The sequence below is a fragment of the Parasteatoda tepidariorum genome, chromosome 1 (assembly GCF_982258835.1).
Source record: "Parasteatoda tepidariorum strain Cologne lab strain chromosome 1, Ptep-v5.0, whole genome shotgun sequence".
NCBI classification, from domain to species: domain Eukaryota; kingdom Metazoa; phylum Arthropoda; class Arachnida; order Araneae; family Theridiidae; genus Parasteatoda; species Parasteatoda tepidariorum.
In genome coordinates, this window is record NC_141755.1 from 99,202,530 (window position 1) to 99,226,047 (window position 23,518).

Here is a 23,518-nt window from a genome sequence, read left to right on the forward strand (position 1 = left end):
TGATATGGGTAACGGTTAAAAGGAGGAAGTGATCTTTAGATGTTCCATCTGCAATATGCGAAAGAAATGCATTAAAAACCAAATTTGTCACAAAATTCCCACAGATACGCTTGCTGGAAAGTTAAAACAATTGCACAATCAATCAATTGCTCAGAAAAGCTAGCGCTTTTTAATTATAATAGTACCTCCTAAGCAAAACATGCAACTATCAGGTTTTGATCAATGTACTTACAGAAAAAAATCTAACTAAAGATTCCTATTACATTGCTTATAGGTATTTCACAATAAATCTGTTTAAATTTTTTTTTCATGAATCATGCTTTAAAAAACATTTTTACAATTAAGAAGAAAAAAAAATCAAAGATGGAGCAAATAAAGCAATATGAACTTTTAAGAATGAAGAAAAAACAAAATTTATTTATATTAAACTGAGTCATATTAATTACTGTCATAATTATCATACATTGTTTTTAATAACATTTACAAATAAGAATATTAAGATTAAGATTGTTAAATGGTTAAACTAAATGAAAGCCTAAAATTAGTGCAAATTCTGAAGTCTGAACTGCACAAATAAATAATTTTGACTTAAATACATAATAAAATATTTCCTCAGTACTTTTGTTATTAAAAAAGAATTTTTTTTTTGTTTAGAAAAGTTAAAGGCAATAGACACACATCTAAGAACTGTGGATAAACTAATATTTTAATTAATTATTAAAACTTCTAACCTGATTTGACTAAAAATAAGTAAAATTAGAACATCATAAGTATAATTTGAATCTCTTGCAGTTCATGCTGGATAATTTAGAATACTTGGAGGAAGAAATTCTGGAGCATTTTATTTTTCCATACATCACAGCTGCCTACCAATCAGAAGATGAATTGATTAGATCCTCTTTCATTGGAATAAAATTAGTATTTGTCATCTTCTTTCAAAGTCTAACAGAAAGGTAAGCATCTCTCTTGATCCAATTTTGAGCTATTAAATCTATAAAACAGTGATTTCCAGCAGAAGTTTCTTATCAATGAAATAAAAACTTGTCCAGTTAACCTCCATTATACAGAGCTGAATAAGGTGCCAAACCATTGTAACCTAATTACCTGTTTATCTGGTATGTTAACCACTGAATTTGTGAAGGAGTATAATGGGATGTTATTTTAAACTCTTAGTAAGTCAACCAGGGAAAAAAATTAGGAAATTTTCTTCACTACTATGGTACATATTAGAATTTCTGTGGATTTTTTAATTAGTACAAAAATTACCCTAAAACTCTTTGTGATTTGACTGGGCTATATGGAAAAACTATTAAAAATATGTTTGTTTATTCAACAAAGTAAATTTTAAAATGATGAAATGCATGTTTTATAATTTCACATAATTTTTTGAAAATTAACATATAAAGATAGTATTTATATTAAATAAATGGCATAAATCACTAACAAAATATGAATAGCTGACTCCTAAGTTTATTCTGGTAATTATAATAATTTATGTGAAGATATTTAAGATACTTGCTAAGTACTAAGTCTAACTATTTTTAAAATATTAACATTTAATTAACATTACTAATATTAACATTTATCTTTATTTTGATTATTTGTAATTTTAGAATATTAGTAATGTAAGAACAACAGGAAATACAGTAGTACTCGTAGTCTGAAGAAAATTTCACTGTAAACACGTGCGGCTGTCAGCGTGTTAACTGTCACAATGTCACACATTAATAGAATATATTCTACTACTCAGCTATATAAAATGAAAGAAAGCACACCATGATTAGCTCACAACTTTAAAAGATATTTCTGCCTTGAGTTCGCATTTTCCTTATGATATAGTATTAATGTGGAAAAACAAGACAGATAGTATGTTGTCCTTTCGAGATTAACCCATAACATATATTTTTTCATTTCACAGTACAAGAAAGTTATTTAGATGGTTTGATGGCAGTTGTATTTCAACTTCTCCATTTTACTCTGAACGTTTTAAGCAAAAGCTGGAATTTTCTTACTACTTGGATCTATCAATACACCCTGGAATCAAGAAAATATCACTCCGAATTTTACAGAAAGTTTTTTGTTTTGTGGACAACATCGAATCTATGTAACTACACGCATAGCTTCAAATAAACATAAAATAGAATTTTACACCTTCGAAAATATGCAGAGGGGAATAAAAGTCTGCATGTTTCATGTCCTAACCTATTTTCAAGTGCACCTATCAAGTAACCTATTTTCAAGTGCACGAAAATATGCAGAGGGGAATAAAAGTCTGCATGTTTCATGCACTTGAAAATAGGTTAAGACTTGCCAGACGTGAATGAGAAGAAATATAAAACGTAAAAATGGAAAGTAAAGGTGAGAAGCAAAATTAAAAAACCACAGTTGGCGAGATTTAACTTTTTCTAGGGATTATTTATTCAATAAAACATAAATATTTTTAATCCCAATTAAATGTATTAAAAAATACATTACCATACATCTTCAAATGGTATTGCATTTCAGCCTGAGAAAAAAAAAAACAACTCTAATAAAATGTCTCTGAAATAAAAAGTTTGTATTTAAAACATCATACAATTGAAAGGATATTTCAGAAAATTAAAAATATAATTGTGAATTCATGGTCCATTTTTTTTTTTCTTTGAGCATATTGTCTATGCATAAGTCTCAACTAAATATTCTCCAACTTTGAAGTTTTTGCGATAAAAAAAGTGAAGTTTGGTCAAATATTTCGCATTAAAATGACCATTTATAGTTCTCAACAAGTAAACTACAATTTTTTAATAGAAATCTATGTGATTTATTATAATTATTTTATAACAGGGAAGTTAAACGTAATTCATAACTCATTATTATTATTATTCAATTAACATTTCATAAAATACACTTGTTGCAATGCGAAGAACTACATATTTAATTTTAATCTTGATGAGTTTTGCAAATAACCACACTTGTCGTATTTTCCAAAAACTGTAATAATATAAAAGGGGTATAAAATTGTTCAATAAAATGACAAGATTGTCAATTAACACTGACGTCGTTGTATTATCGAAATAATGTGAAACAGCTTTTTAAACAAAATACTTGAATTATTTTGTACAAATAGTATACAGTTTTACAGAAAATAGTCCAATTTACAGCACAATTTAAAAAAATAATTATTTTGAAACAATTTAAAGCCCAGTCAGAATGAATAAAAATACAATTAAAATAGGGTTGAGACCATTTTGGACAAAAATATTTGGATTTGAAGTGAATATGAAGCCATAGTTACATTATTAACATTTTATCTATTTTTGGAATTGCCTTGTTATACCATTCCTTATATTTCGTCTTACCATTCCTTTAACAAAAAATAAAAAAAAATATAATTCAACTCAAAAAAACAAAAAATTTAAATTTGAAAAGTATTTTTAATTGTAAAGTTAATCGGTATGTTAAAAATTTAAACTAGTACAAATATGTTTTTATTTTTGAAGTTATAAAAAAAAATACAGCACAGACAGTTTTAAGTTTTATTTTAAATAGAGTATGCAATACACATAAAAATTCGTTCCCCTGATAGTTAGAATTGTAAAACAAATAAAAAGAAATACTAAATAATTACAAATACTTTTAAAACTTCTTGCATACAAGGCATGAAAAGGCAATTATGACGAGGCAATTGTTAATAAAATACAAGAAATGAAGTTTTTTTTATTTCCAAAAAATTTGTCCAAAGAAGATAAGATGAGAATTTCAATAATCCTAAACAGCATTGAAATTCTCCTCTTATCATTTCATTTTGTTATATTTTTGTGTATTTTAAAGAAGTATATTCAACACTTCAAAACTACCTTAAATTATTTTGTAGTATTATTATTAGAAGTAATACATGAATTATTCACATTTCTGTATACCAAGTTTTATTTTAAAAAATTACTTCTGCAGTTTACACGAAATTATCTTCTAAAAATCATAGTAATGATTGCATTGTCAATGAAAATTTCATGTCAAGGTGGATTTTAGCTTAGCATTCAAAAACTTGGCAAAAAGAAGTTCTATAATTTTCTAGATTTAAGATGATTTTTACCTTCAGACTAGCTTTATTCAACAATTTTTTCACCATGATTGAAAACCCTAAGACAACCTCGATGTAAGGTTTTTATATAGAAGATTGTTTTTCAAGGTTTTGGATTAGAATAATGTGCGTAAAATAGAGCAGATTGTCGGAGTCACGTTTTAAGGTTAGACGGTTATAATGCTAGCCGCACAAAAAACCTTTTTAGGTTTACATAAAATGGTTTTTGCTGAGTAAAAATAAACTTTATTTTGCTATTTGGAGTACATTACATTAATGTATTCCTAGTATAATTATTATATATATGTATTTTATATTAGTATGCAAAAAAATTTAAATAGAATTTTTGTTCCTTACTCATTTTATTTTCCCCTTAATTAAAAGTTTATTTTGACATTATTGCACTCTTTTTTCTTTTATTAACCATTCATTCATTTTAATATTTATTTATAAAATTAGTTATAAAAATATTTTCTATGTTGCTGAAGTTTAAAGGAGAAAAAAAAAGGACTGTACGTCCAAGAAATGTTGAAAAGAACATTGTAGTAAAACTATCAAATCTATATTTTTCTATTTAAACCAAGTATGTGCCCGAGAATTTTAAAACAGCTATCAGATTTGGTTATTTTATAAATTTTTATTACATAAAGCCGGTTGAAAAAAAATTCTTTTCGGCAAAAAATTTATGTATTTTTTAAGTAAATAAAAAATTTTAAGTAAAAAGGTTCAGCAAAAATGTTTAAGAAAATAAAAATATTATGCTATTTTATTTTAGTTAAACACTTTCATCAATATTGTGCTAATCTTGCGTGAAGGGGATAAATAAATAGAAACATGTTCATTTGCTGGAAAATTATTGTTTTGCAAGACTCTTAAATGAAAATTAGTCATTAAGTATTTCAATAGAGAACGCCACCATATAAGATCTGAATTAAAAGTTCTGTGCATGCATTTCAGCGACAAAGGAGAAAGGGGTAAGAGTAACTTCTTTTCCTCTATTAAAAATAGTGGCGCCATCTACTGCAATCTCGATAGATTGATTCAAATTAATTAATCTTATTAATTTTAAGGATTTTTGTATAATAACTACATCTATTTTTTTATTGAATCCATACTTCCTTTTAATTTCTAAAAATCTTGCATAAATTTGAAATATTTTAAAAATTATAACCAACACTTCAAAAATTACCTTCTTTACTTTAAGTGAACAACTAAAATTAATTTGTATCAATATCAAAATTGATACTATTAAAATTTTATACCAATTCGAAATATTATTTAAATATATAAATGAAATTTTCTAAATAATATTTTATTCATTATAATAATTGTCAGATAATTTACTTTATTCACAAATAATAAAGTTTTTTCAAGTGAATTAACTTGATATTAATATCACTACTTAGAATTAATAATAAAAGTATTAAATTCATTATTATTTAAAAATATGAAGCATTACTTTTTTAATAAATTGGAATAAAAAGTTTTATTATGAGTGCATACCAGAAACTTGTTACATTGGTATTTGTACAATTTTACCTTAAGAAAAATGACCTTGTGTAATTGTCTAACAGAATACTCATTGCTAATAATAAATTTTTTTGAAGAGTTTTCATAGTTTAATGTGTAATATTCAAAGATTACTATCCTTGTCCGTTTCGCCCACCAAGTCCCTTTGCTTTGTATTCATTACCGTTTCACCTTAAAATTTTGATATTTCCCACGAAAAACAAGGATGTTTTTTTTTTTTTGTTAATTAAATATAATTATTGAGAAAAGAAAATTTTTGTAAAAAAAATATTTATGAAGCGATATTTTTTAAAAATTCTTTTGAATAAAGAATTTTGGGACGATTGGGTAAATTGGTTTCCAGCAATAGCAAAAATAAAGGTAATTTGCTCAGAACTTTTGAGAGACAGTAAAAGGTTGTGAAACGGCTATAATTTCTGTTATAACTTATACTTCTTTAACTTCAAAAATTGTCTCTACTATGAACTTCTTCAACTGAAGTTTATATTTAGTGTACGATACGTTTACGTAACAACCATATTCCTAGTATAAAGAACTCATTTTATTTAAAATCAAAATATTTTGTGTTTTTTAGTTTATTGAGTTAGTTATAGAAACCAATACTTAGTGCTAAATTTCGGTTACGTTACTTAATGAAAGGTGCGACTGTGAAAGGTGCGAATAATGAAAGGTGCGACTGTGAATGATGTGGACAATATTTGTTCTGACGTAAGAAAACCAAAGGTAGCAGAGGTTACGATAGATGAAATAACTTAAAATGATAAATGAAACACAAAGAACATAATGTTTTACTGTTTTGCTTTTCAGTATTTTGGATAATTGGAATTGAAGAATGCTTGCAAATAATAATGAGAGTGGAGAAGCTGTGAACCGGGTTCGAATCCCAGCGATGGCTGGTGGATACAAATTCCGCACCCTACTTGCACCGACCTCAGAGCAGATGTAAAATATACTCAGTGGTAGACGGATCATGGGTTAGAGTCTCCTTGCCATCAGGCTAACCGTGGGTGGTACTCGCGGTTTTCCTCAGCACGTAACGCAAATGCGGGTTGGTTCCAGTATAAATTCCTCCAGGAAGGCAAATTTCTTTCAATACTTATTTCAGGTGATCCCTTGTCTTCTAGATGGGGTTTTAAATTACAAGGCTACGGAGCTGAACATTAGGAGTCTTAACACCAAAATATTGGGTCTGCTGTTTAACGACTGTGTGGCGTATCAAGCTATATTAAAGAACTGTTCAGTTTTTCTTTTTATAAAAACTTTTATTCAAAAACGACACAAACAGTATCAAATGAGTTACCCGTAACGGGATAGTGAAAAGCTTATTTAAAACAACAAGAAAAACCCGTAACGGGATATAAAGAAACTCAAATTCCAACCAAAAACTAATCTAAAGAAAACCAACAACTCTGTCGTTCTAAAAATTGACTTCTAATTTTATCGTCTGCTTTTATTTTTTTTTATCATTTATCTCTTTATGTGTTTATTTTATTTTATTTATGCTTTTGCAGCCCGTTATTTTCAAATATTTTTACTTTTATTTATGCTTTCGCCAGCCCGTTATTTTTAAATATTTTTACTTTTATTTATGTTTTTGCAAACCAATTATATTTTTTTATATTTTTAGACTTTAAAACTGTTATAAAGTAAAATAATTTGCTTGATACTGTTTAAAAAGTTTTCTTTTAAATATGAGCAATATAATTATTAATAACACGAATAGAATTCATAACACTAATAGTACACACAACACTAATAGAACTCATAACACAAATATAATTAACAATAATAAGAAATTATAATGAAAATAATAACTACAGAAATAATAATAGTATGTACTACTCATAAATGTAAAAAAATGATACCTTTATTTCGCAATTTTTTATTTCCCCCCTTAAAAATTTAAAAACAATTACATATTGAAAAGTTTTAGAAATATTTTAAACCTTTTGAGTCGATATCCGATATTAAGAAGGTTTACTATGTGTTAAAATGATGTTTTACTCGATTTTAGCGCGACAAACATCCTATGGAAAAAAAAGAAAGAAAAAATTATAAAGATAGAAAAAAGATAAAATAACAAGTAAAAGGTTTATAATGACAATAAAATGCATTAAATTTATTATATTGAAATGGTCTCTTAGTAGTTGCAGAAAAACAAAAAATCATTTTTACCTAGACCTGAAAATTTAAATTACATACTAACTTGACTGCATATTACTTTAAACTACATACTTAAATTTAAAATTACATTTTATTGCAGTGGCCGGGTTAGTCTGGTTGGCAGGGCGCTGGACTCACGTTCGTGAGTACGGGAGTTCGAATTCAGCCTACCGAAGACTCCCCGCGCTGTAAATGGTAACTGTTGCACGTTAAATCTGTCGGGTCAGAGAGTCCTCCGTATTCCCATAACAAATTATACCTTTGAGGGTATTGGATCGGAGATTGAGCGTTTTCTGGTCCAGGTCAAAATTACGATTTGAGGATGGATGGTTCAATGTATGAATGGGTCCACCCTATATATTTTTGATTTTATTACCACCGTTGAACACCCGACCCAATATTTGGGTTTATGGCTACTAATGTTGAACTACGTAGCCTTGTCATTTTGAACCCAATCCCGAAAACAAGGGAACTCCTGATTAAGTATATGGAAAAATTTGCCTTCATAGAGGACTTTTTGATGGAACTAACCCGCATTTGCGTTACTTGGAGAGGAAAAACACGAGAACTTCCCACTGTTAACCTGCCGGCAAGGAGACTCCCCTCCGTCTACCACTGAGAATATTCTACCACTGTGGTCGGTGCAAGCCGGATGCGGAATTCGTATCGACCAGCCATCGCTAGGATTGGAACCCGGTTCATCTCGTCGGAAGGCGAAAGCTCTATCCCCTGAGACATCGCGGATCGGGTACACCCTATAAAAGGGCGTGTCGTATGGGTGTGGCAGAAGTCGAATTCTTGACCATAGATGGCGCCACTGGAAAACAAGAAAATCGCACCATTACCTTAATGGCTTACGACAGCAACAACAACATTTCATGCACAACAAACTTGCAGTTTAAGGAAACAATTTTAGAAGATATATTTGTAAAAAATAGCGTTACATGAAAAGAGCTATATTTCACTATCTTACACGTTCACTCGCTCAATTAGAAACATCTTAATTTGAAGAAGGTTCTTTAGGGAATGTTCTGGAACTGGGACACTTACACAAATTATGCATCGAATTCATTTGAATAACTTTTCAGTTAACTTTTTAACAACGCAACTGATTTATGCATTTTTGCAATAGTTCCAGCATACATAGGTTCATAAAGGTTTAAATGTGATAAATTAAGTTTGTGATAAGTAATAATTTAAATATTTGTCACAATATGCATATCAGTAAAAATTTTATCCATTATAAATATTTCTAAACAATTTTCAAAATAACAGCAAATTCGTTTCTTTTTTCTTTAGTATATGAGCAACAATTCCTCCATTTTGCCGCTATTATTCGCACTTAGAAAAAGGATAAATAATAGTTAAAAAAAAGAGGAATTTATTATATTTACGTTACAATATTGAGAAATAAATAAAAAAACAGACAAATTTATTGCATATATTAATATATTTGTCCCTATTTATGTAGCAGCAAATTCGCTTCTGATTTTTTCTTTTTTTTAATCTTAGAATCCAACAACTCGATGTCGAGCAAATTTTTTCGACTTCGACTCATGTTTCCCCAATCATATTTTGCTTTGAGTAGAATCTCACTGATTTTTAAAAAGTTAACTTATTTAATATTCATCATTTGCCAACTTAGAAAAAAAAGCCTTATTTATGAAACCAACATTAATGTTTTGCATATGAATTAAAATGATATAAACAAATATAGTTTCTTTGCATCGAAATCCGCACTTATCCCATTCATACAGCATGGAACAGTTAAAATCAAAACTTATAAATATAAATTTCCCTGTGCAAAACATATTGACTCATAGAATAACCATCTGTTTATAGTTGCTATTTAGACTGTCTGATGTTAATGTTGTATTGACACACGATTACTGCAGAATGTTCGGTGAAATTCGTTTGAAACTGTAAACCGAGTTAAAATTTCAAAAGCCACCGACATAGTTGAAATGCTGCATTTACAATTTAATGTAAATGAATCGCTAAGAAAAATTTTTTTATGAACTAACCTTTTAATAATAGGTGAAGTATGCAAAGTAAAAATCCTCCAAAAAACCTAGTTTACTTTTGAACTAATGATCGGATTTTCACGTACTAGGACACAATATTAATAGTACAAGGGCCTAACCTTAAATATGCTAATAAATTGGTAACGATATTTTAAGTCATGAAATCAGACATAAAACGTACTTTCTCTGACTAAGCATATCTTCTTTTCGACGAATTATGACTACTGACCACTAAAATATATAGGGCCGCCATCTGAGAAATATGGTCCTAATAATTTGACCAGGAGAGCGATAAGTTGTTGAAGTTATTATTTTTTTAACACTCTGCACACTGTGCAAACTTCGTCATGAAAGAAACAATTTTAAATGAGTGTAGTTTGATTTGAACATTAGTACATTGTAGAGACTTATGCGCAGAAAGAAAAAAAACTACCCCAAAACAGTGTTGAACTGTTTGCAACAGTCTATTTACAGTACAGACCTACGTATAGCAAAACAAAAAAATTCTTTAAATGTGTGAAGTTTTTTATTAAATAGTACTTGCAGTACTGACTTATGCTTAAAAAAACAACTTAATATGCTTAAATATTTGGTTCAATGTATTGTTTTTTAGGCGCTATGGCGACTGGGTGCTTGGGACTTTTGCAGTGTGCACATTACAAAGTGAAAGTAGGATTTTTCTTTTGAAACAATGGCAATGTTTCTGTGCGCTTAACTTACCAACGTTATTTATATATGTTACGCTATCAGAGAAATGAAATCAATCAGACAGTCAACAAATTAGTTTACAGAATCTATCATCAATGACATTTAAAATTATGATACAAAATCAAATGGTTCAAAATATAACAGTTAATGAAATTAACACACTATCAGGTATATATTTTTTCCATATTTAAAGAATCAAGTTTAAGCAATAAACAAATTAATTGATAGAATAAAAGAAACAAAGTTTCAAACTTTAACGATACGGAAGCCGTTAATGTGCTCATTATCAAGGTAAATTCAGATATGTTTTTTTCTTCTTTTTTTTCCATATATTTGTTTTACTTAATGGGTTCTATTTTCGTTTCAATTTTTTTGAGTACTCCTCACACTATTGTATTGATATATTTTGCTTCGGCTAGAGTGATACAATATTAGAAAGCACTCTTTTTTGCGGATATAATAGTGTGAGCTGATGAAGAGATTATATCTTTTCTTTATTTCGATTTCCGAATTTTTAATTTATATATATATATATATATATATATATATATATATATATATATATATATATATATATTCCCGCCATTTTTGCAGTAAATTGCTAGCAACCCTAAAAGAAGAAAAATTTAACAGCTGAGAGTTTAGGGTTAGTAAAAATGGAGCGTGAAAGACGGTGAAACATGCCATACAGCCAGTGAAACAATTCAATTACTGCATGAGACATTTCCTGGTCGTGTACTCTCTCGTTTTGGTGATCAGAATTGGCCCCCTAGATCGTGTGATTTAACACCATTAGATTTCTTCTTATGGGGTTATTTGAAGTCAGATGTCTATGTCAACAAGTCCGCAACCACCCGTGCATTACAAGAGGAAATTAAACGCTGCATCAAAGACATTCAGCCACAATTATGCAAAAAGGTGATGAAAAATTTCGACAAAAGAGTGCGTATTTACCAGCAGAACCGTGGAGGCCATTTGCATGATGTAATATACCATAAATAACCCTCCGTACTTTGTGATTCAATTTAAAAAGAACAATATAAAGACTAAAGACTGTGTTCAAAATGTAGAGGAAACATGGTAAAAATTACAGAACAATGAAAAAAAAGGGAGGGGGATAAAATTAATAATAAAATAACAAAAAACCGGGGAAAAAATAATCCGTTAAAAAGGAAAAAGAATTAATAAAAACCCAGAAAATAAAAGATATATAATCTTTTCATCAGCTCACACAATTATATCGGCAAAAGGAGGAACTTAACATATATCAATACAATAATCTCTCTCTCTCTCTCTGTCTCTCTGTATATATATATATATATATATATATATATATATATATATATATATATATATATATATATATATATATATATATATATATATATATATATATATATATATATATATATATATATATATATAGATCATGTGTTATTCTGTTTTTACGTGTTATTTTTACTTATTGTGTTCTATTTTATTTGTTGTAATTTTTGTAAAAAAAACTTTTGAGTGCTCCTTACACTATTGTATTAATATATTTTGCTTTGGCTAAATTGATACAATATCAGAAAGCACTCTTTTCTGCGGATATAATCGTGTGGGCTGGTAAGAAGATTATATCTTTTATTTTCCAGAATTTAAAAAAAAAAAAAAATGTATCCTTTTTTTTCTCCTCTCGGTTGTTTGTTATTTTTTTATTATTATTTTTCTTCCCCCCCCCTTTTTTCATATTTTCCTTTGTTTTATCTTCATTTATGAACTTATTATGATTATATATATATATATATATATATATATATATATATATATATATATATATATATTATTCAATAATATATATATATAATTTGAAAAAGCGTGCAATTTAATTGCATATATAGGGATGCATTGATAGTTTTAAGCAAAATGCATGCTGAAGGTAATCCATATCTAAACGAATCAACTTTTATAGTAGCAGCTAGATATTTTTGAAAGAGTTGAATGTCAGTCTATGTCCTCTTTATTCCTTCAGGAAAAACATTTCAACCTTTACTTTTTATTGGAATTTCTTAGAATGTACTTTTGTTCCAATTCATCGATTTTGAGTGATATATTATTCTTCACGATCGTGATTGCGAATCTGACATAAGCTCTCTCACTTTCTATCTCATTTTATTAGTCATATTTATGTATTTATTTTTTTTTATTTATATACCTGTTTGCTCCATGTCGATGTTCGTACTTTTTTCTTGCTTAAAAGAAAAAGCAAGTTGATTTTAAGTGGTTTCCGGAGAGTGGAGTTGGTAGTTGAAATATTTAACTCCGACTCCGAACTTTTCTCACAGCTCGGCACCGACTTAAATTCAATGTCTTATAAAAGTACTAATGCTATTATTAAGTATTTATTTATTTCGAGTCATATATTCCATTTTTTTCTACTATTAAAGTAAAAGGCACTTTATTTGAAATTATTTTTTGTGTTATAACATAACAGTTCAAGGAATACATTAAAAAAAATACATGTGTACAAAATATTGAAATTGTGCTAAATCGCACGCGCACTTGCAAATGTATATATAGTCTTAGATAAATAAAAAATAAACTAAAATCAAACAAATATTAACTTAATAAACAAATAAATAAATTATAAAACAAAAAGTAAATAATAAATTTAAAAAAATTTTTTTTAAAAATATTTAGTGAATAGGGGAGAGTTGGACAAAACGGGATACCATTATTGTTTTTATTTAGTACGGAATATCTGTTAAGAAAAACCATACATTATTTTTTTTGTAGCTACAACATTTATTGAAGCACGCAAAAAACATATTTTCAACTAATTTTAATGACTGTGAAATAGAAAAAAAAATTAATTTCCAAACTCTTACATATCCCGTTTTAGCATACCTGGGTTGGATAAAACGGGATAGGGTTTACAATGTTTAATTTTTTGCATAAAACTAAGCGAAAAGCATAATTAACTGACAGAGAACTGCAAAGCAAAATTTCTATAAATTATATTCATGGTATTTTACTGTTCTAACACTTTTATATAGATTGTTGTTTTATAAGTAAGTACACAAAAAAATATGATGCTACATTTGTTTTTAAAGACTATGAGTTTTCAAACATGAAGGCTTATTTTCACATATTTCGTTGTCGAGATGCGCCTTGTGCTCTTAATAGAGATTTCTTAGCAGCCTTTTCTTCAATTCTCTTGGTTCTTTTTTTGTAGTTTGATAATCCTTTCCTTTTCTTCCATTTCTAATTCACTTTTATTTCTAATTCACTCCATTGATGTCGTAACATCCCTGAAAGACTCTTTAATAATCAAGCATTTAAATTCTTCAGTTACAAAGAGAAGAATTCATTTTAGAATTGAATGCAGATTGAATTGAGCAATCCAGAAAATTAAGAAGTTTATATATAAAAAAGCTCAAGTCTTCATCAGAGAAATACATTACAATTAGTTCTAAAGAAAGATGTGAAATCCTAGAGTCAAAAATAAAATGCTTAATAATGAACGTTAATAAACAAATTTTGCATTACTATATAAAGAGACTAAATTTTTCAAATATATATATAGCTAATATGAATAAGCTGCTCAAAAAGTCTAGGCCTACATTAATATATGACTATTTTAAAATGTAATAATCCAACAAATAAATAGGTGGATAAAACGGGACATAAAAAACTCTATCCCGTTTTGTCCAACTCATAAGTGTCCCGTTTTGTCCGACTCCGACCCTTTTTGAAACAAACATGGCTGCTGCCTAAATGTGCAAAGAAAATTCGATAGACTGCACATAAAAGTATTGGTAAATAAATGGTTAATCGAATTTAATATTCACCGGAATTTTATTCCCATATATAGAGGCAGTACAATGTAAAAAACAACGTACGTAAATGTAGAAAATGGCAAGAAAATAGAATAAAAAAGTTCTGAGACCTACAACTTTCTATCGAATAGTGATCTCGAGACGGGACGCACCGAGAATAATATAATCACGGTCGAATAACACGTTTCTGTCGTTGTCCACTAGATAGCTGTAATAGTCTGGTCCCTAGGCGACGTATCCCGTTTTGTCCGACTATCCCGTTTTATCCAACTTTCCCCTATTTAGGAAATCAATGCAAATACGTTTATTTCATTTGTATATATATTTTAATTAACTGAGTAAGTTAGATAAATATATTTACTTTTGGAATTTATAAAGTAAAAGATAACGTATTAATAATTCATTTATTATTATTAATTTTTTCATACTTTTAATGAGCTTTTTTTCTTCAAAAAAAGTCAAATATGAATAAATAAATTTGCTATAAAGAATTATTTAAATTAATATTTTTTTCTATACCTGTAAATATTTTTTAATTTTTGTAAATATAATATTTTTTTTCTTCTATTTTATTCTGTAGATCCTAATTTTTAGTAGTTGAAGTCAAGCAAATATTTCGACTCTTAACTCAAAATCCAGCGAAATTTTTATCGACTCCGCAGCTCTGATTGATAATCAAGAATTAAGTTGACGAAAATAATTAAATTACGTCCACATTATTTAATCACTTGGCTAAGTGGACTGCCAATCTGTTGACCACTCGTATATTTTGACCATCTTAGTCAATCATTCAGTTGAAGTAACAAGCTGAAAAAACATATAAATTCTACTTTAAGCCCATTTAGACAAACTGACCATTTTTCTAAGTGAGTCATCAAACCCAAAAATGGTCAACTTAGGCTGGTTTTCCTGTGCTAATAACTGTCCAGAAAATTTTTTCAGCAGAAGAATCTGAATATGCACACCTTCTTCTGTTTTTTTCATTGATGGACGGAATCAGATTTTTAACTTTTTAAGACGAGGAAACGAGAAATCTCAATGTAAAAAGTATGGACCCGGCAGTTAAGTAAGAAGACTTAGAAAGTTTAAGCCCCGCTTTATTTCCTCATATTTCTGATGCAAATTTACACTGTCATTTCTGAAGTAAATTATAAAATTAGTTTATGGAAGATAATTCCATGGAGAAATTAAAATTTTATGCTCATATTTTTACCCAATTTCATAGAGACTGAACATTTAAATTACTTAGGTAATTTGAAATGAAAAAAAAAAAAAATCAAAATTTGAACGGATAATCCTCTGGAAATAAAAATTATGGAAATTAATAATTTTTGAAATTTAATGATTTTTGAAATTTTGAAAAGTATTAATAAATCAAATAATTTTCGAAATTTAATACTCAGAAACTATATGATTAATTCTGTTAAAGCACAAAATTTAACTATTTAGAATGACACAATTTTAAACGATGAGAATTTGTACAAATGTAATGAATGATTCTAAAATATTTCGGTCAAAATAATCAAATAACACTCTGCACACGATACGCAGACTTACGTCCAGAAAAGAAAGAAAAAAATTCCCAAAATGAGTTTTTATTAACAATCCAAACACAATACAGTTACGTCTACGAAAAAAAAAACAATTTTAAATGTTTTTTTTAACATTACACACAGTACAGACTTAGTGTGGAAAAAAAAAATCTAGCTTAAAAGAATTTTAAAAAAAAAAAAAAAAAAAAACTACCTCACACAACTGTAGTTTTCTCATCACTTAACACATGGGACATACTTACGAAATAAGTGTACTTCCTTTCTTCCAGCACGAAGCAGACTTATGTTGAAAAAATGAAAGAAAGAAAGAAAAAAAAACAGCTACAAATGCGTGCAAGTTCAATTTTTTCGTGTCATACACTAATTGACATAAATTAATATTTTTGTTCATGCAGGAATATTATTTGTACATGAAACATTAGATATTTTATGAAAAGATTCTACCGTCTAATTACCGTCGTTTCCCTATTTACTACATTTATGATGAGGCAAAAGTTGCAGCTTCATTCCATCAGTTATATTGACACATAAAAGTAAATCATATCGCATTTCATTTAATGTTCATACAAAATATTATAACCAAAACGACAATACTTATTTCAAAACAGCGTTTCTGTATAGTTACAAAAATAATTCTCGTTGAATATAAATTAACCATGCTGGAGAACGGTATAAAAATTCTATTATTCAAAAGATGTCTGTTTTGTTTTTTCTTTCTTTTTATACGTCGGTGTAGGAAACAAAAAAGAATTTGACGTGAAAAGACATCTATTAAAAAGTCTTTACTGTTCAAAAATAGAGTGTCAATAATTAAGGAAGCTGCGTATGTAATTGAAAAAATAAAATAAGAATAAACAAATATCTAAACAAGGTTAAATGACATTACGTGAAAAACCAGGAAACGATATAAAAGTTTAGTTTTTCTTGGATATAAAAACGGTTTATTGTTGCTAAGTGATTCTCTTTTTTTATTAACGTTTGTTAGTCAACCTATTTAGTGAAAATGAAATGCATTTGAATGCAAAATTTTGAATGGCTGTACGTAATGACTTATTTTGTTTCATGTACAAAAGTTTTATTTAAAAATGTTTGGTAATGACCTTAGAATTAGACTGTGCAAAAATTAATTTGCATTTTATTACATCATGACCGCTGATGAAATGAAAAAGGTTCCCTAACGGCAAAATAACTTGGGCCCTCATTGCCTTGTCTCAATAATTGTTCAAAGGGCCCAAATTTTTTTCCGATAAGGGCCCTATATAGAATTGTCCGATTCACCCGATATTTTACTGCCACTTTAAAACGAATATCAACTCTATATGGAATTGTCAGATTCACCCGAAATTTACTGCCACTTTAACCGATTCGCCCGATATTTTACGACCACTTTAAAACCAATATCAGTCCTATATGGAGTTGTCAGATTCACCCGATATTTTACGGCCACTTTAAAACGAATATCAGTCCTATATGGAGTTGTCAGATTCACCCGATATTTTACGACCACTTTAAAACCAATATCAGTCCTATATGGAGTTGTCAGATTCACCCGATATTTTACGACCACTTTAAAACCAATATCAGCCCTATATGGAATTGTCAGATTCACCCGATATTTTACGGCCACTTTAAAACCAATATCAGTCCTATATGGAGTTGTCAGATTCACCCGATATTTTACGACCACTTTAAAACCAATATCAGTCCTATATGGAGTTGTCAGATTCACCCGATATTTTACGGCCACTTTAAAACCAATATCAGTCCTATATGGAGTTGTCAGATTCACCCGATATTTTACGACCACTTTAAAACCAATATCAGTCCTATATGGAGTTGTCAGATTCACCCGATATTTTACGGCCACTTTAAAACCAATATCAGTCCTATATGGAGTTGTCAGATTCACCCGATATTTTACGACCACTTTAAAACCAATATCAGTCCTATATGGAGTTGTCAGATTCACCCGATATTTTACGGCCACTTTAAAACCAATATCAGTCCTATATGGAGTTGTCAGATTCACCCGATATTTTACGACCACTTTAAAACCAATATCAGTCCTATATGGAGTTGTCAGATTCACCCGATATTTTACGACCACTTTAAAACCAATATCAGTCCTATATGGAGTTGTCAGATTCACCCGATATTTTACGACCACTTTAAAACCAATATCAGTCCTATATGGAGTTGTCAGATTCACCCGATATTTTACGGCCACTTTAAAACCAATATCAGTCCTATATGGAGTTGTCAAATTTACCCGATATTTTACGACCACTTTAAAACCAATATCAGCCCTATATGGAATTGTCAGATTCACCCGAAATTTTATAATCCTTATTCAGCCAATATAAGCCCTATATTGGCCATATATAAGCTGATATTGACACCGTATGAACCAATATTAAAAAATCTAGACGTCCCAATATCGGTCCCTCGGACCATGCTCATATAGGACCCATATTGAGCCCAATTGGGGTCAAGGTATTATTGTTGACAGGATTATTATAAAAGTATGCAAATTACAAAAATGACTCATTTCTTGTAGCCATTTTGTTATGGAATGGAAAGTAGTGTAGACTTTTTTGCTTTAAACTCAAATTTTAGTAAAATATTAGGCGGAACGTATGGTTTTTAAGTCACTGTGGTGACCGGGTGCTCGGGATTTATTACTGTGCCCAAAGTAAAAAAAGTGATTTCCACGAACAATTTTCGGTCTAATGGTCAGATTTTCACTCACTAGGACTATATTTGAGGTCCCAAACTTAAATATTCTAATTATTTAGTGCAGACAATATTTTAAAATACAATTTTAGATGCTAAAATGTATTTGAATAAGCATGCCTTTTTTTTCAACGAATTTGGATTTTTGACCCTCAAAATATGGGGGTAGCCACAATCTGAAAAATAGGGTCTCAATAGATTTGGCATGAGAACAATCGAAAAGTTCGGAATGATAATTTCACTTTTCGTCCTTTTCATTTTATCTCGTGAACATTTTAAGGAAATCAAAAATTTTTGGACACAGTGAAAAAATTTATTCGTCTGAAGATATTTCTATTCATTTGATAAGCATTTTACTACAAGACGCTTAACCATATTAAGCTAATCTGTTTATTTTTACAGTGTGATAATTAAACCAAAAATTTTACATTTAAACAACTTAATTCGTAGTTATTATCAAGCTAAGCATTAACAACGGCTTTTTTTAGAATTTCACTTTCGATCAAACCTTTATCGGAGTTTTTCTGTTTATTTCGAACGGTGATTTTTGATTAATAATTTTTTTTTACATTGTGATAAATAAACCAAAAACTTTAAATTAAGACAATTTAACCATAACTATTATCAAGCTAAGCATTAACAATGGCTTTTTAGAATTTCACTTTCGATCAAACCTTTGTATCAGAGTTTTTCAGTTTATTTCGAACGCTGATTTTCGATTGATAAATTTTTTTCACATTGTGATAAATAAACCAAAAACTTTAAATTAAGACAATTTAACCATAATTATTATCAAGCTAAGCATTAATAATGGCTTTTTAGAATTTCACTTTCGATCAAACCTTTGTATCAGAGTTTTTCAGTTTATTTCGAACGCTGATTTTCGATTGATAAATTTTTTTCACATTGTGATAAATAAACCAAAAACTTTAAATTAAGACAATTTAACCATAATTATTATCAAGCTAAGCATTAACAATGGCTTTTTAGAATTTCACTTTCGATCAAACCTTTGTATCAGAGTTTTTCAGTTTATTTCGAACGCTGATTTTCGATTGATAAATTTTTTTCACATTGTGATAAATAAACCAAAAACTTTAAATTAAGACAATTTAACCATAATTATTATCAAGCTAAGCATTAACAATGGCTTTTTAGAATTTCACTTTCAATCAAACCTTTGTGCCAGAGTTTTTCAGTTTATTTCGAACGCTGATTTTCGATTAATAATTTTTTTTTTTTTTTACATTGTAATAAATAAACCAAAAACTTTACATTAAGACAATTTAATCATAATTATTATCAAGCTAAGCATTAACAATGACTTTTTAAATTTTGATTTTGGGCTAAATCTTTTTCAGACTGTCTTGACACGAATTTTCTGTTGAAAACAAAATGGCAATGTTGCTTTTCTAGTTGCTGCTAGACATTTTAATATTGTGTAAGTTAAATAAAAAATTTTTATTATGGAATTTATAACAGCGCTTCCCCAGGTATGCTCTAACTATGACCTTTCAGATCTTGGTTTTAAAATAAATCTTTACCAGACTACCGTAACGTCAGATATTGTGAACTTAAATCTTATTGAAGGTAGCGGTGTTCCACGATAGGCTGCAAATTTGATATTTCCAATAAATGCGACAAAAATCATTGGTCCCCCCGGGGATGCCTTCTGAAGCTCGATTCAGAATGGATAGTTAAACAACCTTGCGAACTTTTTTATTTCCCTCCAAAAAAATAAAAAAAAAATTAAATAAAGAATTCTATGCGTAACAGCGAGACACGAAACGAAAACTCAAACAAAGCAGACGATCCGTGACAGTTGCGTCACGGGTCACGTGACTTTCATCCTCCATTCGCCGGCTGTGTGGTGCTTTCCATACGATCACTTCGCGACACCCGCCGAAAACGGTGGAGGTTGTTGCTTTCTATCATTTCGGAAATCACAAACATGTGCAAACCTGAGTGAATTTAACAACATTTGAATAATTATTCTTTAATCATATTTCTTGAGAGAAAAAAAATATACTCCTGGAATATATTTTTGTTTTAATGAGTCTTAAAATTCTGTCGGTGAGAGTAGTTTTGGAATTTTCGAACATAAAGGAACCTTCCATAGTCGTGTGTTGAACTATATGTGATTGAGAGCGTTACGAAGAGAAAACAATCACTGTTTATCATCTAAAGGTAAAAAAGAAACATCTTCTTTTATGTTTTCCTTGTATGTTAGAAACAGTGAAAGTTACATTTTATGTTACAGAACTTTTACAAACATTCTATGTTATCATTAATAATAATTAATCGGAGTTAATTCAATTTAAAAATTACTTTTTAATTCAATAATTAATTAATGTAAAGAAATTTATTAAAAGGAGTTAATTGAAATTAAAAATTAAATTTTATTTCAAAATTCGTTAAAGAAATTTATGAAAAGGAGTTTATTTAATTTAAAAATTACTTTTTATTTCAATAGTTCGCTAATACTAAGAAATTTATTAAAAGGAGTTAAGTGAATTTAAAAATTAATTTTTATTTTAAAATTCGTTAAAGAAATTTATGAAAAAGAGTTTATTTAATTTAAAAATTACTTTTTATTTCAATAGTTCGCTAATACTAAGAAATTTATTAAGGGAGTTAATTGAAATTAAAAATTATTTTTTATTTCAAAATTCGCTAATACTAAGAAATTTATAAAAAGGAGTTCATTTAATTTAATAACTACTTTTTATTTCAAGTGTCAATACTAAAGAAATCGATCAAAAGGAGTTACATTAAATCAATTTTTTTTTACTTTAATAATACATTAATATTAAGAAATATCTAAAAATGAGTAAAAGATTTAATTTGTCAGAGCTAAAGAAAAATCATACCTTTTCATTTTTATTTTCTTTTGAGAAATGTGACAAACCGTTCTTTCAAAGTTCGCCTATTAGTTTCTGCAGAATAATGTGTGTACCCAAATAGTGAAATAGTTAAGATTAATATTTTAAAGTTAAAAAAAAAGATTGCAGTAAATGAAGCATTGCTGCAATGGTTTTAGAATTACGTAAAAGAGCATCATTTTCAGAACGAAATATTTGGCCAAATGGCCCAGTACTGTAAATGTTTTAAAAGATAATAAAAAGCTTTTCTAAGGAAAATGTTTTATCAAATGAAAAATTTTTAGACTGCTGTTTCATAAACAGAATGATTTTTTATTGTTTTTTTTTTAAATTTAAAATTTAACTTTTTTCCTTATATAAAAGGAGACATATCAAGAGACGTTCTGTGATACAAATAATACATTCCAAATGTTTGAATTTTAAAAGCTTATTTTAATATCTTTCTTATTATATTAACATATTTCTTATTAAAATATGACTGCCAACCATATAACTCAAATAGTAAGTATTACTGCGTTAACTTTATTAAATGTTAAACATTAAGAAATATTGATTGCTTATAATTACAGTTCATAAGACATAATTACAGTTAACTTTAAGTCATTCAAATTTTTATAATGTCATTCAAGTTTTTATACTCCTCTGCCCGCTTCGCTCACCAAATCCTTTTATTGCTTCTCATTCATCATTGTTTTTTCTTTCTTAATCTTCAATATTTTCCACAAAAACAAAAATTTTGATTTTTAAAATTTACTATTATTTTAGCTTCATGTAAAATACATTTAATTGCAATGAAGTAGATGATCACCTAAGTTTTAAAAATAATAATCTGTACTTTAAAAAAAAATAATGTAAGGAATACAGATTGTGTGATGAATAAGCAGAAATAAATGACAAATAATTTTGCTCATTAATGAGACTTATAATATTTTTTATAGGGAACGATTTTCAAAACTCTATTTTATGTTTTAAAATTTCATTGTAGATTTGTTTCTGGCAACATGTAATCTCTGTCTCTTTTTTTTTTTTTCATTTGCTACATCTAATTGACATCTAATATTTTGCGGAATAGTAGCAAAAAAAGTTAAAACAACCACGCGTCCAAGCTATATTTCAACAGGCTGCAGATTGACAAAATATAGTAATGGTATGATAAGTTTAACATTTAATAATTCTTAAAATTTAAATTTTTTATTTCATCGTACTCCCTGTACTTTTTTTTATTTATCATCTTAATTTCAAGTTTCTAATATGTTTTCTTCAGCAAAGCAAAATGTAATGTATCGCAAAAAGTACTTCAAATTGTAACAATTTCCGAACAAATTGGAATTTGAGGGGGAAAAAAATCTGTAGATAATTTTGGAAATAGATGTTAAGTTCATAAACAAATATAGCCCTTTCAGCATACCTAATTTCAACTCTGCAGCTTCATTCCTGCGGCTATAGAGTGGTCCGTATGATATTTTTTTCTACATGTTCAACATTTAATAATTCTCGAACTACTAGTCGATAGTTAATTATTTTTTCATTTCGTCATACTCCCAGCACTTTTTTAGATTTTTTTTAAGCATAGATATTAAGTTCATGAAAAATATAGCCCTTTCAACACACCTAATTTCAACTCTGCAGTTGCTTTCCTGATGCTGTAGAGTGGTTCGTATGATATTTTTTCTTACATGTTTAACAGTTAATAATTCTCCAACAAATTATCGTACGTTACATTTTTTATTACATTGTATTTACTGTATATTTTTCTACACACCTTTCGAAATTTCACGTTTCTAAATCTCGCAGATTTTGCGTTGCAAAACAAAATGTATCGTGAAGCTAAAAACACAAAACATCGGCGACCCTTGCGATTTTTTATTATAGCGAGATAGTTTATGCCAGAAGTTAGCAGAGGTTTACAAAAATACGTGAGTTAAATGCAATAATTCTCCCCCTATGACAAATGCATTTGGTTATCATCCTCTATCGATATGAAGAAATTGTAAAAAGTGGTTTGCAGACAGTCTATATATATATTTCTCTTACACGGCGACAA

At 28.5% G+C, this 23,518-nt stretch overlaps 2 protein-coding genes across 3 annotated transcripts in view; both read left to right on the forward strand.

Moving 5' to 3' along the window:
• The window catches only part of LOC122268407 (dynein axonemal heavy chain 10), a 31,862-nt gene extending 29,712 nt beyond the window's left edge, over window positions 1–2,150 (forward strand). For both annotated transcript variants that reach the window (XM_087149446.1, XM_087149448.1), the window contains 2 exons: window positions 793–953; window positions 1,919–2,150. In XM_087149446.1, the coding sequence (XP_087005572.1) occupies window positions 793–953; window positions 1,919–2,108 (351 nt within the window). In that variant the 3' untranslated portion in view covers window positions 2,109–2,150. The remainder of the gene's footprint in view (window positions 1–792; window positions 954–1,918) is intronic.
• An 18,295-nt stretch (window positions 2,151–20,445) lies between these two features.
• Window positions 20,446–23,518, forward strand: part of LOC107439670 (uncharacterized) — a 71,927-nt gene continuing 68,854 nt past the window's right edge. Inside the window, exon 1 of the mRNA XM_043054345.3 lies at window positions 20,446–20,779. The gene's annotated coding sequence lies outside the window, so the exon portion shown is untranslated. The remainder of the gene's footprint in view (window positions 20,780–23,518) is intronic.